Source organism: Quercus suber, unplaced genomic scaffold (genome assembly GCF_002906115.3).
Source record: "Quercus suber isolate HL8 unplaced genomic scaffold, Cork oak 2.0 scaffold_20, whole genome shotgun sequence".
Classification (NCBI taxonomy): domain Eukaryota; kingdom Viridiplantae; phylum Streptophyta; class Magnoliopsida; order Fagales; family Fagaceae; genus Quercus; species Quercus suber.
In genome coordinates this window covers 2364347-2377856 of record NW_027069485.1, presented here as the reverse complement: position 1 = coordinate 2377856, position 13510 = coordinate 2364347, and the positions used below count along the sequence as shown (strand labels likewise).

Below are 13510 nucleotides of genomic sequence, written 5' to 3'. Positions count from 1 at the left end.
AACCAAGGTATTGCATGGTCCTCGGACCCAAGCCTATGGAAAACTAGATACTTATAGAAAAATAGAAGTACTAGACATAACCAAGGTATTGCATGGTCCTCGGACCCAAGCCTATGGGAAACTAGATACTTATAGAAAAATAGAAGTATTAGACATAACCAAGGTATTGCATGGTCCTCGGACCCAAGCCTATAGAAAACTAGATACTTATAGAAAAATAGAAGTACTAGACATAACCAAGGTATTGCATGGTCCTCGGACCCAAGCCTATGGAGAAAATAACTATCTGGAGAAAAACCAAAGCGTTACTTAGAGTCAAGCTATAATACGATCTTTAGATTTATATTTGAAGGATAACAGATGGTTTCATGAGGCTAACTCCAGAATAGAATACGAATGTTGGGCAGAATATTATATTAAAGCAAATAAAGGAAAATATCATTAGTTGGAAGTAAAGTATTAAGTATTCAGTTCAAACGGAAAGTATACAACTTCCTTACAACGCCACTGAGGCAAGAAACAAAATGATATAAAATAAAAGATAAAGGAAAAAATAAACAAAATTATCCTATGTCGTGTACTAGTCTCCCCAACTCAGTAGGCAAATTAAGTCAATAAGCAAGTCAAAAGGCTGTGGCCAAGGCCTAAGGGCTTGGTCTCGAAAGGTCCGCCGGAGGCCTTGCCACGTCTTGTGGTATTTCCTGACCCTCGGTCATAACTTCCCCCAACGCTCTCTGGGGCTCAACCTCCTCGGATGGTTGGTCGGTTAACGATGTATCCTCGGCGGTCTTATCGTGACTCTCAACCGCTGGTAATGAGGACCCCTCCTCGGGAGCAGCAGGTGCAACCTTGCGAATGGCAATAGGGTAATATACCCTGTCCTCCCTCCTAAGATCAGATGAGACATCAACCCCTGCTTGGTTGAGGGCTTCATGCCAGGTCTGAGAACAGTAATGCCTGCACACTGCAAGAACTTGAGCCCGAAGGGCGGCTTCAGTCTTAGCCACCCTATCTGCGAAAGCATCCTCCTCTGCCTGTTCTACAGAGAGCTCAGCGTCTATTTTTGCAAATACCACCTCGTCTTTGGCTCTCACAGCCTCGTCCCTGGCATACTCGGCAACACCTTTCTCATGGATTGCCACGGTCAACTTTTCCTTCATATAGACAATGTTCTCTTTGGCAGTCTGTAGTTGACCCTCAACGTCTTGCAAGCGATTAGTTTGATCCTCAGCTTGCTTCCTGGCCACGGCTAGGTCGGAGACAGCAGTATCCCTGGCCTTCGTCATTTCTTCCAGATCCTCGGTCGCCTTTTTTAGGTCGGTCTCAGATCTCTTGAGGGTATTGGCAGCCTCCAAGAACTTGTCACGCTCTTGCGCTAAGGTATTGCTATGGTCATCGACCTCCTCGCCTAACCTGAAAAGGGCCTGGATAGCCTGCCAATAAAAACAAGTAACTCAGTAAAGAGAAAGGAAGGTACTAAGCGACAAACTTTGAATAAAGTAAGTAGGTGCCAAAGGACCCACCATGCCTAGGTATTTCTTAAGGTCAAGGACAACCTCTGACCCACTCATATTTCTTAGCTCGGCCATGTCAGCAGGAAGAAGAAGAGATTTCTCCAAGGCATCGGCTACGGGAGCCCCCTCGGCTCCTTGAGATTCCCGCATCGAGGCGTTATCCATCAAGGGCTGATCGTGGAGCATGGCAGCGGGCAGCCAGGTTTGAGCCTCGGACTGCTGGATGGCCTTCTTACCTTTCCGTTGACCACTTAGCTTCAGTTGCTTCGAAGGCCTGCAAAATCTACCCTCCTCGGGCGGGGAGTGGGATTTGCTCCCATCCATTGGCTCTTTACCCTTAGAAAGTCTCTTCCTTTTCGGGTCATGAGACTCGGTCTGGAGGTCTGATACTATGGGGACAGAGGATGACCTGGTTTGCACAGTTAAAATCTGGGGCTGAGGTGCTGGGGGCTGGGGCTGCGATTCTTCTGGTACACTCTTCTTGGAACCGCCTTCGAGCAGGTCAAGAAGATTGGTTTGGGGCTGTCTTTTTAAACCCATCTCAGTCGGAGTACCAACTCTGAGGGACCGGAGATCGGCTTCGGACAAATGAGGGTCTCCTAGATCACCAGAGGGATCCTCGGACTGATCAGCTAGGTTGAACACGCTATATTCGTCCTCAGAAGAACTCAGTTCAACCACCTCTCTTGCCTTCTTAGATAGTCCTTCCTCGGCCACTGTTACTTGCTGGGATGAGGAGGGACCTGCTAGCGGAATGCCTTCAGGTATATAAGACCCCTCAGTAAATGCAAAACCGTCCTTCACCACGGTAATCTGCGTAAGCCGAGGGTCATGAGCTCTAATTATGTGCTTCGGGACTGGGAATGATTTCTGAGCTGGGTCGCATCCGAGGATTTGATAAGCAGCTCTGACCTGGTTATCAGTTTCGTTCAGGAAAAGGTCTGACCTAAGAACGGTTTTCAAATCCGCTTTGTTAACCAGGTGGAAATGACGTGCAAAGGCGTGCGGATCTGTGAAAAGAAAAATGAAACTCCTATGGTTAATCAACCAAATCGAATATGCAGTCATAAAACTTGAAAATACTGAAACCTAGATTGTCTTTTACTTCGGATGCCTTACCTGGCTCCCCCTCTATTGTTGGGCAATGAAAACCGTTGTGCCACTCCCCCGACACTATGAGGAAATCCTGTGTCAACCCCTTATTGGAATCAGGAAGGCACTGGATGAGACGAACCCTATCGTCCCTTGTCTTCATATAGTACGTCTTACCCCTCAGGTGATGAAGGTTGTAGCACCAGTTCACATCGTGGTGAGTCAGTCTCAGCCCCATTTTCTCATTCAGGGTATCTACACACCCTAATATCCTAAATACATTCACGGCACATTGAATAAGAGCCAGACGGAAATGCCTAAGGTAGTTGAGAGTCACTGGCCTCATAGGGATTCTCATCCCTCCCTCTACGAAAGCGACTATCGGAATCACGACTTCACCCCCTCTCCTCCTAATGTACCACTCCCCTTCTTCACAGTACTTCAGACTCACATTATTGGGTATCCCATAGTCTACGATGAATTTGTTCATCATCTCGTCGAATTCAACCAACTTCTTAAACTTATCCATCCCCCCAAGGACAACTAAAAATTCTAGAAGAAGAAAAGAAAGGGTAGAACCCAGGAAAATTTGGGGTCACTGAAAGAAGAAGACTTACAGAAGTTTCACGATGCTCTTCGGACAGTGTGCAAGTCGAACCAGATTCAAATCATACGCATCAATAATTGTAAGCGCGAAAATGAGGAAACCAGGCGGTTCAAACAGGTACTTATACTCCCCCTTAGGTTCCCCAAATGTAACCGTTTGCCCATAAAAGCAAGAGATCATGCCGTTGAAAGTGGGAAGCGTGGTGCCGCCAAAATTTAATGTGGGCACCCATTAAGTCTTGAAATGCTAAAAACGCGCATCGGGCAGTCAAAAAGTCGCCAGCATTAACACGAACCGAAGTGGGGCGACTCGTCTAGAGGGCCCGCATGTATCAAAACCCTCATCCCCATCCGAAGGAACGTGCAGCAGGGTTTTGAGGGGCTATTGTGGGACCCGTGGGCCTGATAGCCTCGGCCCATCGTGTAGCAGGCTCAAGGCCCACGCCGAGGAATGCTGACTATTCAAGGCTAAATTGGGGAAAGCCTCTTTTCCCAATCCATGCCGAGGACCTCCTCATCCTCGGCCTGACAAGGATGATTTTTGGGAAAGACCAACCCCAAAGTAAGCTGTCACCCTCGCATTTAATGCATTCACCTAACCCCCCTAGCCGCATTAATGGGGAGATAACCCCTTAGCAGGGCAACGTTGGTCAGAGTGAACCACTTGAGTACTGATAAGACCTCTGATGGGACGGACGGCCAGAAGAGAAGCAAATGGATGATCAACAGATGGAATAAGAAGATAGGAAGATGAAGACTATATAAGAAAAGCAAGTAAAGTAAAGAGAGGGGGGAAAAAAGGGAGAAGAAAAGGGTCTTTTATAAAGGAGAGTTCATACTTGGTGAACGAGGGCCAGTGCCTAAACCTTTAACCCATTCTCTATAAATTTATTGTTTGGGCTTGATTGGGCTGAAAACCCATTCATACTCAGGGTCAATTCAAACTGAGTCTCTACAGGTATAAATAGAGACTTATGTTTACTTGAAACATATCATTTTTCTCCTAAAGAAACATAAGAAATCCTATGGTCATTCTCCAGAATTGTTATCGGTAAAACCCAACAACTTAGTTGTATTTTGGGGATAAGTTTGCAGTAACTCTTTAGCAATAAGAGTGTGGAGACAAATATTCTCTAAGGATAACAATTTTGTGCCTCCAAAAACTATATATATATATATTTTTGTTTTTTGTGTTAATCTTGTTTTTTTATTATTACTTTATGTATTATCCATAACATTAATTGAGATGTTATTAAGTGTAATAAGATGTATTTTTCATTAAGTAAAATGCTGAAGTGGCAATCTATTATTAAATGTGTAAAACAAGAGTTCACACTCCATTCTTACTAAATTCAAACCCTTCTTAATTCTATGGCTCCATTAATCTACCTTTTCTAATTTTTTCTCCTTTGGGCCGAGGGATACAGCTTTCACTTCAAGTCTGCACATTAATGGGCTTAGAGCTTTGGACTGGCCGAGGCCCTTAATTGGTCCAACCCCACATGTCGGACAAAATACTAGGCCAGGCCGAAGTCTCAAATAAGCTCGTTGCCTGAACTTATATTTTATTAGCAACATTAACATCCAGTTCTTTAAAACATGCTAAAAATCAAAAGCAACTCTACGGGGTTATTGGTAGAGTAGTTTAAAAATTATTGTTTGTAGTTTTTTGAAATATATATGGGAGAAAAAGTGTGTTGAAATACGTAAAATGCTGTTTAAAAACAAAAAAATGTTATTTGAAAACACAAACCAAACGGGCCCTACATGATTCATGATCTTAAAGCAGATTAAGAGAATCCCAGTTGCTATTCTGCAATTCAGAAACTTTTCCATTACATCACAACGTTATTGTCCAAGCATTGACCCACGTGACTCTTCCAAACTCTTAAGCAACTACTGGAAATTCGGAAGGATTACAGATGCAGAGAACCTGTTCGACAATATGCCTATTGCCTGACAGAGATGTTGTCTCATATTCTATAATGATTCATGGCTATGCTAAAAATGGGTTCCACAAAAAATCCATGGATTTATATTCCCATATGCGAATTTCTGGTTTGGCTCCGAATTCTTTCACCATTGTTGGTGTGCTTGTTTGCACTGCAGGCTTGCAAAGCTTGGTGCTTGGACAATCCATTCATGGACTGGTTGTTAAAACTGGGTTAGAGTCTGATATGATTGTAGGTACAGCTATGTTAGATTTGTATGCTAAGTGTGGAAGTATGATTAATTCATATAAAGTATTTGAGGGAATGAAGAACCCGGGTTTGATTTCCTGCAATGCAGTGGTAGCCGGGTTTGTACGTAATGGACTCTTTAAAAGAGGGCCTTGTAGTTTTTAACCAGTTCCGGAAGTTTGGTTTGGTGCCTAATGCACTTCGATGTTAACTCTTATGAGGGGTTGTATTGGTTTGGAGTCACAAAGGCTTTGTGAATGTGTTCATGGCTTCATTGTTAAAGTTCCTCTTGTTTTGGATGTATCCATCAATAATTCAGTTCTTGGTATGTACTCAAGTTTGTTGGATTTAGATGCTGCAGCTAAAATATTTGATGAGATGGAATGCAAAAATGTTATCAGTTGGACAACAATGATAGGTTTGTTGGTTGATCTTGAATATGCCTCTGATGCACTAGAGCTTTTCAGCAGAATTAGGTATGGTGGGATCAGTCATGACACAGTGGTTATCATGAATCTCATTTCAGCTTGTGCAATCATTGGGGGTTTGAAGAGAGGCAGAAAAGTCCATGCTCAAGCTGTTGTTTGTGGATTTGGTTCTGAGCTCACTCTTGTGAACTCTCTAATTGCAATGTATTCCAGGTGTGGTGACTTGAATTCTTCTAGAACTGTTTTTGATCAAACATCTCAGAAGAGTTTAGTTTCATGGACGGCAATGATTTTGGGCTACGCACAGAATGGACACCCAAGAGAGGCTTTGAATCTCTTAGTTGAAGTAAGACTAGAGGAAAACTTTCTCCTTCATTCAACAACGTTGGTTAGTGCTTTAACTGCTTCTGGTGGACTTGCTGCTTTAGAACTCCAGCAGCTCCACTGTTTTGCTTTTGAGGCTGGTTTCTCCTCGCATAGACTGGTTCAGAACAGTCTCATATCAACATACTCATAGTGTGGGACTGTGGAACTCGCTCACACTGTTTTTAAGGAGATGGGTTATCTTCGAGATGTAATCTCTTGGAATGCAATTATAAATGGGTATGGGATCAATGGTGATGGAGATACTGCAATTGCTCTCTACTATGAGATGAGGAGTTATGGAGAAGGTCCTGATAGTGCAATCTACCAGAGCATTTTGAGTGCTTGCAGTCATGCAGGTTTAGTGGACAATGGTCTACTGATATTCAATCAAATGGGGGAAGAGAATAAAATAAGGCCAAGCCGACAGCATTATGGGTGTGTAGTTGACTTGCTTTCAAGAGCAGGCTGCTTGCCTGATGCAATTGTGTTTGCCAGAAAATTTTTGGATGGAACAGGTCCAGATGTTTGGAGAGCTTTGCTTAGTGGATGTCTTCTTCATGGAAATGTAGGGCTTGCAGAACTTGCAGCAAGCAATATATTTTAGTAAGATCCAGAAGGATCCGACCAAGTTGTGCTTCTTTCAGATTTGCATGCATCAGTTGGTGGGTTTCAGGAAGCTGAATCGTTGAGGTTGAGTCTGAAGATGAAGGGTTATTAAAAAATCCTGCGACCAGCTTGCTGAATGGGATTCCATATGATTTTGGATGAGAATTTTTAAGCTTTGCTAAAAGGTGATCTTGTGTGTTAGCTCTAGACTATCGCATTCCTAATGAAGAAAACCAGGACAACACAGTCTGATATGGGACAGAATTAGAAATGGAGATAAATTAATTTTATGTGCTACGTTGACAGTATTACATCAAATATCAAACCTGAGAATATCAGGTCTTTGTCTACTTGCATTTGACTTGAAAGCCAGAACATCACCAAATTGACAGGCAAGTGGATTGATCAAATTATAACTAAGCTAGACCTTTTTGAAAAAACTATTGCATAGGCAATGGGTGACTCAATTGAGAGAGTGCTAGCTGAACTTTTTTAAAAACTGTTAGTAGTTACAACGTTTTCCATCGTTTTAGGATTATGTATATGTCCTCAACATTGACATGCTAGTAGTGAGACTTCACAGCCATAACTAAGTGTAGGTTTCCAAGTGTCACCCTGTGTCTTGTATTTGAAGATTCTGCCTGTTATTTACCAAGGCAAGTGCTTGATTTTTTATGTACACTAGGTCATGCGAAAGAGAAAATTTCTCTGTTTCAAGATATGTTATGATATATGTTGGTAAAACTCATCCATTGTTATAATATATCTGGCGTATAGGTTTTTGTAAAGTGTAATCACCATACTCTTCTTTGTAAAAGTAAACAATGTTAGCTACCTTTGTGCCATTATAAATGTAATTTAGAGTTATGCAACCACATCTTTCAATTACAGAGGCTTTTTCCCCCGTAATCACAGACAATTCTATCATGATTTGAGTGACCCAATTTAGGTTAAATGATTAGGATGACTGCGAGGTATGGTTTGAAGTCAACTAGGCCTTTGTTGACATAACATGTATCCATAGCTTACAGCAATCCTTATTGTCCCATAAACACCTGAGTGGGATGTGCAAAAACTCAATGAAAATTTTGATTTGGAATCTGTGTAAACAAGTAGAAGGATACCTCTTCCTATGAGCCACTAGGAAGATAAGTTAATTTGGGTGCTGAATAAGAAAGGAGCCTTTTTTCAGTTAAATCAGCTTATGGGGCCAGTCAAAGCCACAGGTTCAATTACAATAATATGGAGGTATGTAAACTCTTTTTGAAATCAAAGTTACACAAACGGCTTAATTTTTTTTTTTTTTTTTTTGTGGAGATTTGTAATGAATATTTTGCCAACCAGAGCTTGCTTGAAGGAGGGAGGTATTGATTTTGTTCTCTACTGTCCTCTTCATGGCACAGGGAGGAAATGTGTCTGCACTTGCTCTGCTACTGTCCTATGGATTAAGCAGTTTTGTTTGGTTTAGACTGGGGCCTTCCTATGAATGACTTTCACTTTGATTCTCATATGGAATTAATATTGTATTCTTTTAAAACCTTTTTGATGATAACAGTTGCCCGAGCCTAGTCACTGTGACTCCTTTGTGTGGAGGCATCTCTTCTCCCAAAATTTTGGGGCTATTTTGCCAATTGCTATGTTATTTAGAGGGATTTTTATTGCACCTCTAGGTATGTTGGAAAAAAGCATTCCTAAAGATCAATTCATCCTTATGATTGATAGATTTGAGATCAATGTGGGAGTTGAGAAACAAAGTGCTATTCAAAAGGGAAAGTAAATGTAACAGAGATGATAGTTAGAAATCAACCTATTTAGTGTTCTTCATAGTGAGGTGGGATATGGATCCAATTGTCCTTGGAGTGAAGCAAGCAACCATTACTATGGTTAAGACCACCAGAAGGACTCAATATGATTATTTGTGATGCGGCAGTTGAACATAACAACACTGTGGTGGCGGTAGTTATTTGAAATTGGGAAGAAAGACCTCGTAAAGCTGCTTCTAAAAAAATCCTTTATGCTCCCCTGCTGTTGATAAAGCCATAGCTATCCGGTGGGCTCTAGAGTTAGCAGAACATCAACAACTCCAAAGGATCATTGTGGAGTTTTAACTCTAAAGAGTGTATAGAGTCCCTCGAAATAAGAAGATCAACAAGCTTGCCTTGGGAGCTTGAGACCTCAATAAGAAATGTCTAGCAACTAACTAAGAAGTTTGAGAAGGTTTCCTTATGCTGGACTAATGGGGAAGTAAAAACTGCAGCTCACCTTCTAGGTAAATGATCTCTTCAATGTAATTCTTTTGTTTTTTTTTTGGTTTTTTCCCTTCTCTATCTTTCCACAACTAGTAAGTTTCCCGTGCGATACACGGATAATAGTATAATGTTTTATGTAAATTTGTTTTTGGAAAATATTATACATATATTATAGCATATTTATTATAAAACTTTGTTAGTAATGAGTTCATCATAAAAAGTAACAATTATAAATTGCACACATATATCTATTATAATTATTTTGTTCAAGTAATGAGCAATAATGAAAACAACTTGGAGTAATATTGTATAATACAAGTTGATAAAAGCATATTAATTCAGTCAATATTATTGATTTTTATTATGTGATGTAATAAAAAGTTTCATTACATTTTTTTTTTCTTCAATGCTTTGTTATTGTAGTATGGTGATGTCTGTTGTCATTATCAGTTTCTCCATCTTCAACATTTGAAATTTAGTCCGTCTATATTTATTCAATTTTTGAGCTTTCATCATTTTTTCCTTTTATTGCATCATTTGTGTTAATTACTAATGAATTGGCACCGAGAGATTCTTGATTAGATCTTACAAAGCTTGGACTTTGTCGCTAAGATTTTTCATAGGTATTTGCATTTTTATTAAATTTCAATTATGTGATAGTTTTTTTGTAAATTCTTTATTTTGTTAATTTTAGAATAATGCAGCAAAAAGAATTAACATAGCATGTTGAATTGTGTTTTTTTTTTTTCTTCCATACCTTTTTATCATTTGAATGTGCATCAAAAATCTTAGCAACTATATAATTTTCAAAATCATCTTTTAGATTGAATTCATTCAAATGAAGTACAGAAATCCATTTTTTTTCCTAATTATTTTTTCAAATAATGTGAAATTCCTTCTCCAATATCAATATTTTTACAATAATTTAAATAAGTTGTACCCTAGTTTATTTTTTAGCAAGATCTCGATCTTGTAGATTTATTTAGGATTTTTTCAGCATCTCGATCAAATATCACAAACTTTGTTTTGTTAGTTGCATTAAAAACTTCCATTTGAATCATGTATCTAAAGTAGTTTGCAATTGTATATATATACTAGTTATAGTGAGATAAATATATTATAAATATTTGGAGAGTATGTAGTTAATGTAAGTGCCTCTAACTTTGGGATGGAAAAATTTATTTTTGTTTTACATTTTGCACACCAAAATGATCCTGTTTGTAATTTGACAATCCTTTCACAAAGTACGTACAAAATGTAATACCAATCTATTGTTGTACCAATGTTACTTGTTATTGCAATACCCTAGCAGTTCACATCTTGGAATGAACTTTGAAATTAATATGTATTTTTTTTAATGTAAATAATATGATCTATTATTATTTTTATACATAAATGATGAGTATAATTAGCTTATAACATTACAGTTAGACTTCAATGATATATCTGGAACTATTCCTGCATCATTAGAGAATTTTGTGAACTTAATTGCCTTGAGCTTAAGTTATAATCACTTTGAGGGCATCATTCCTAAGACTCTTGGGAAGTTGTAGAATATGCAATCATTGAGTTTACCAGGAAATAAATTGTCAGGAGAAATACCTGCCTCCATAGGCAACCTTACTCTATTGTTTGAACTCTTTTTAGAGGAAAACAAGTTCAAAGGAACAATACCTCCAAGTATTGTAAACTGTCAACATTTGCAGCACTTTGACATTTCACAAAATAACTTTAATGGATCCATACCCCCACAGCTCATTGGTCCTTCTTCTCTTCCATTAGTATTTCTCCATTTATCTCACAACTCATTCAGTGGCAAACTACCATTTGAAGTAGGGAATCTGAAAAATATTAACAAATTGGATGTCTCTAACATTAATTTATCTAGTGAAATTCCTACATCTATAGGAATTAGAGAAGGTCTTCAACGTCTAGATGTTTCACAAAATAACCTATGAAGATCAATTCCAAAGGAATTAGAGAAGCTTCATTTTTTAGAAAATTTGAATCTTTCGTTCAATAATCTTGTGGGTGAGGTGCCAACGGAAGGAGTTTTCAAAAACACAAGTGTGATATCATTGATTGGAAATACTAAACTTTGTGGCGGTATTCCAAAATTGCAATTGCCAAAATGCCCTGTAAAAGTCATGAAACCAAGAAACTCAATTTGGTTTAAACTAGCAATTGTAATTATTTCCATTGTTTTGTTTTTATTTTTGTTTTCATCCTTTCTTTTTCTTCACTGGATGACAAAATCAAAAAAGGAATCACCTTGTGTGGCTTCAACAATGGACCTCCTTCCAAATGTTTCATACAAAGAACTCTATCAGGCAACTAGCGGATTTTCTCCAAATAATTTAATTGGATCTGGCAGTTTTGGCTTTGTATATAAAGGAGCTCTTGATCAAGAAGAAAGACTAGTTGCTATAAAGGTCCTTAACCTTCAATGCAAGGGAGCTTCCTCAAGTTTTATGGCTGAATAATGCATTACGAAACATCTGGCATCAGAATCTAGTTAAGATATTAACATGTTGCTCTAGCATGGATTATAGTGGGAATCAATTCAAAGCTCTAGTCTTTGAATTCATGACAAATGGGAGCTTAGATATATGGCTGCATCCAGGGTTAGACAAAGTAAATCAATCAAGGAGCTTGAGCATTCTTCAAAGACTAAATGTTGCAATTGATGTAGCTTTTGCGATATATTATCTTCACAACCATTCTGTGCAACCAATTATTCATTGTGATTTAAAGCCAAGCAATGCTCTTCTTGACAATGACGTGGTTGCTCATGTAAGTGATTTTGGTCTAGCAAGACTCCTTTCAGTCACCAATGATTCTTTTGGAAAGGAAACCAGCACAATTGGGATAAAGGGATCAATTGGTTACGCTCCTCCAGGTAACATCTTTACAAATCTTCTAGCTACACCCCTAAACATTTCCACAAATATTGGACTATATATTTTTGGCAATTACCTTACTACTATCAAGAGAGGACACTTAAATTCTCTCTCTCTCTCTCATACTTAGAAGTGCGCCTAGCATTAAAAATGATTTAAGCCTTGATAAATTTTATTAGTTGAGACATTGCTGAGTGATGACTTAAAGCTTTGTATCTTCTTTTTTCGGGCATTTATTTCTGCAACACTGTATGTTTGTGATATTGATGGTAGCTTGTCAATTTGTTATATTATTATGGTAGAGCTAGTCTCAAAACAGATGTGCTATAGTTTTGTGACATTTACTCATGTGTCCAATACTGAAGAAGTTGTTAACAAACAACATTCAAATAATGGGAAATAATAGGAACCAAGATTTTAGTTAAACACGGGTGCAGCCAAGACGTGTCCAACAAGTCCATACCGATTACAAAATATAAATTGATTAAATTTTCCTGTTTGTATTTTTTAACCACATATTTTTAGTGCTGAATATAAATTATAAATGTTGCCTCCATCTAACAGCCCTAAAGTATTGTTGTAATGTACTACTGATCAATTCTTCTCACTAGAAAATTTGAAATGATGGCTTCTATCTTCCTGTTTTTAGGTTAAAATTCATTTTTCTTTTTCTTTTTCACAAATCAAGTCAAACTTCACTTGCATTAAATTCCAAATATCATTATAGACAACAATTGTAAAATTTTCTTACATTTCATAAAATTGTAGAGTATGGCATGGGTGGTAAGGCATCAATAAAGGGGGATGTGTATGGCTATGGAATATTATTGCTAGAGATGTTCTTGGGAAAGAGACCCACTGATGAAATGCTTAAAGATGGTCTCAATCTCCACAATTTTGCAAAGATGGCACTACCAGAAAAACTTGTTCAAATTGTGGACCCAATCCTTCTACCAAGAGAAGTTGATGAAGCTCCAACAGCAATAGTGGCAGCTAGAGAAGATACTAATGGCAATGAAATACAAGCGGACAAGGAAGCTCAAGGTATTGCGAATTTGTGCCAAATGGATCCCAATGTGCATAAATGCTTAGTATCAATCATTGAAATTGGACTTGCATGTTCAATGGAGTCACCAAAAGACACAAAGAAAATGAAGTAAGTAACCAGGGAGCTACATTTGATAAAAAGTGCTTTTCTTGGTTTTGGTATCCGCATTTAAGGTACTTCTAGATATTTTAAATTTTAATTTGCCTAAATAATAAAACCATCAATGATATCTCCTAAAATGACTGAAGACCGTCCTAAGGGTTATAGATTAGCCATTAGATTTTATTTCTTTTGTTTCCTATTAATTTTGGATAAACAAAATCGTGGATGTCTTTTATTATTTTGATAAATGATGTTAATTGTGCAAATACTAAAAGTTTCACACTTTAGACCCAAAACCTTACGAAATGTTCTTTCATATTCAATTATTAAAAATGGTCTCATGCAGATGCAATACTTGTTCTTGTTTCTACTTTCATGGTTTTTCCTTATGGTTTGGGAAATAACGAATATAACTAACT

The 13510-nt window shown here is 38.3% G+C and overlaps 1 protein-coding gene and 1 pseudogene across 1 annotated transcript; both read left to right on the top strand.

Moving 5' to 3' along the window:
* Positions 1–4917: 4917 nt before the first annotated feature.
* Positions 4918–6954, top strand: LOC112023769 (pentatricopeptide repeat-containing protein At1g11290, chloroplastic). The gene is given in 4 exon segments (XM_065763194.1): positions 4918–5530; positions 5532–5586; positions 5589–6889; positions 6892–6954. Coding segments are annotated over 4 exon segments (1815 nt in total). The 5' UTR covers positions 4918–5134.
* A 4375-nt stretch (positions 6955–11329) lies between these two features.
* On the top strand, positions 11330–13101 carry LOC112023767 (probable LRR receptor-like serine/threonine-protein kinase At3g47570; annotated as a pseudogene).
* The last annotated feature ends 409 nt before the right edge of the window (positions 13102–13510 follow it).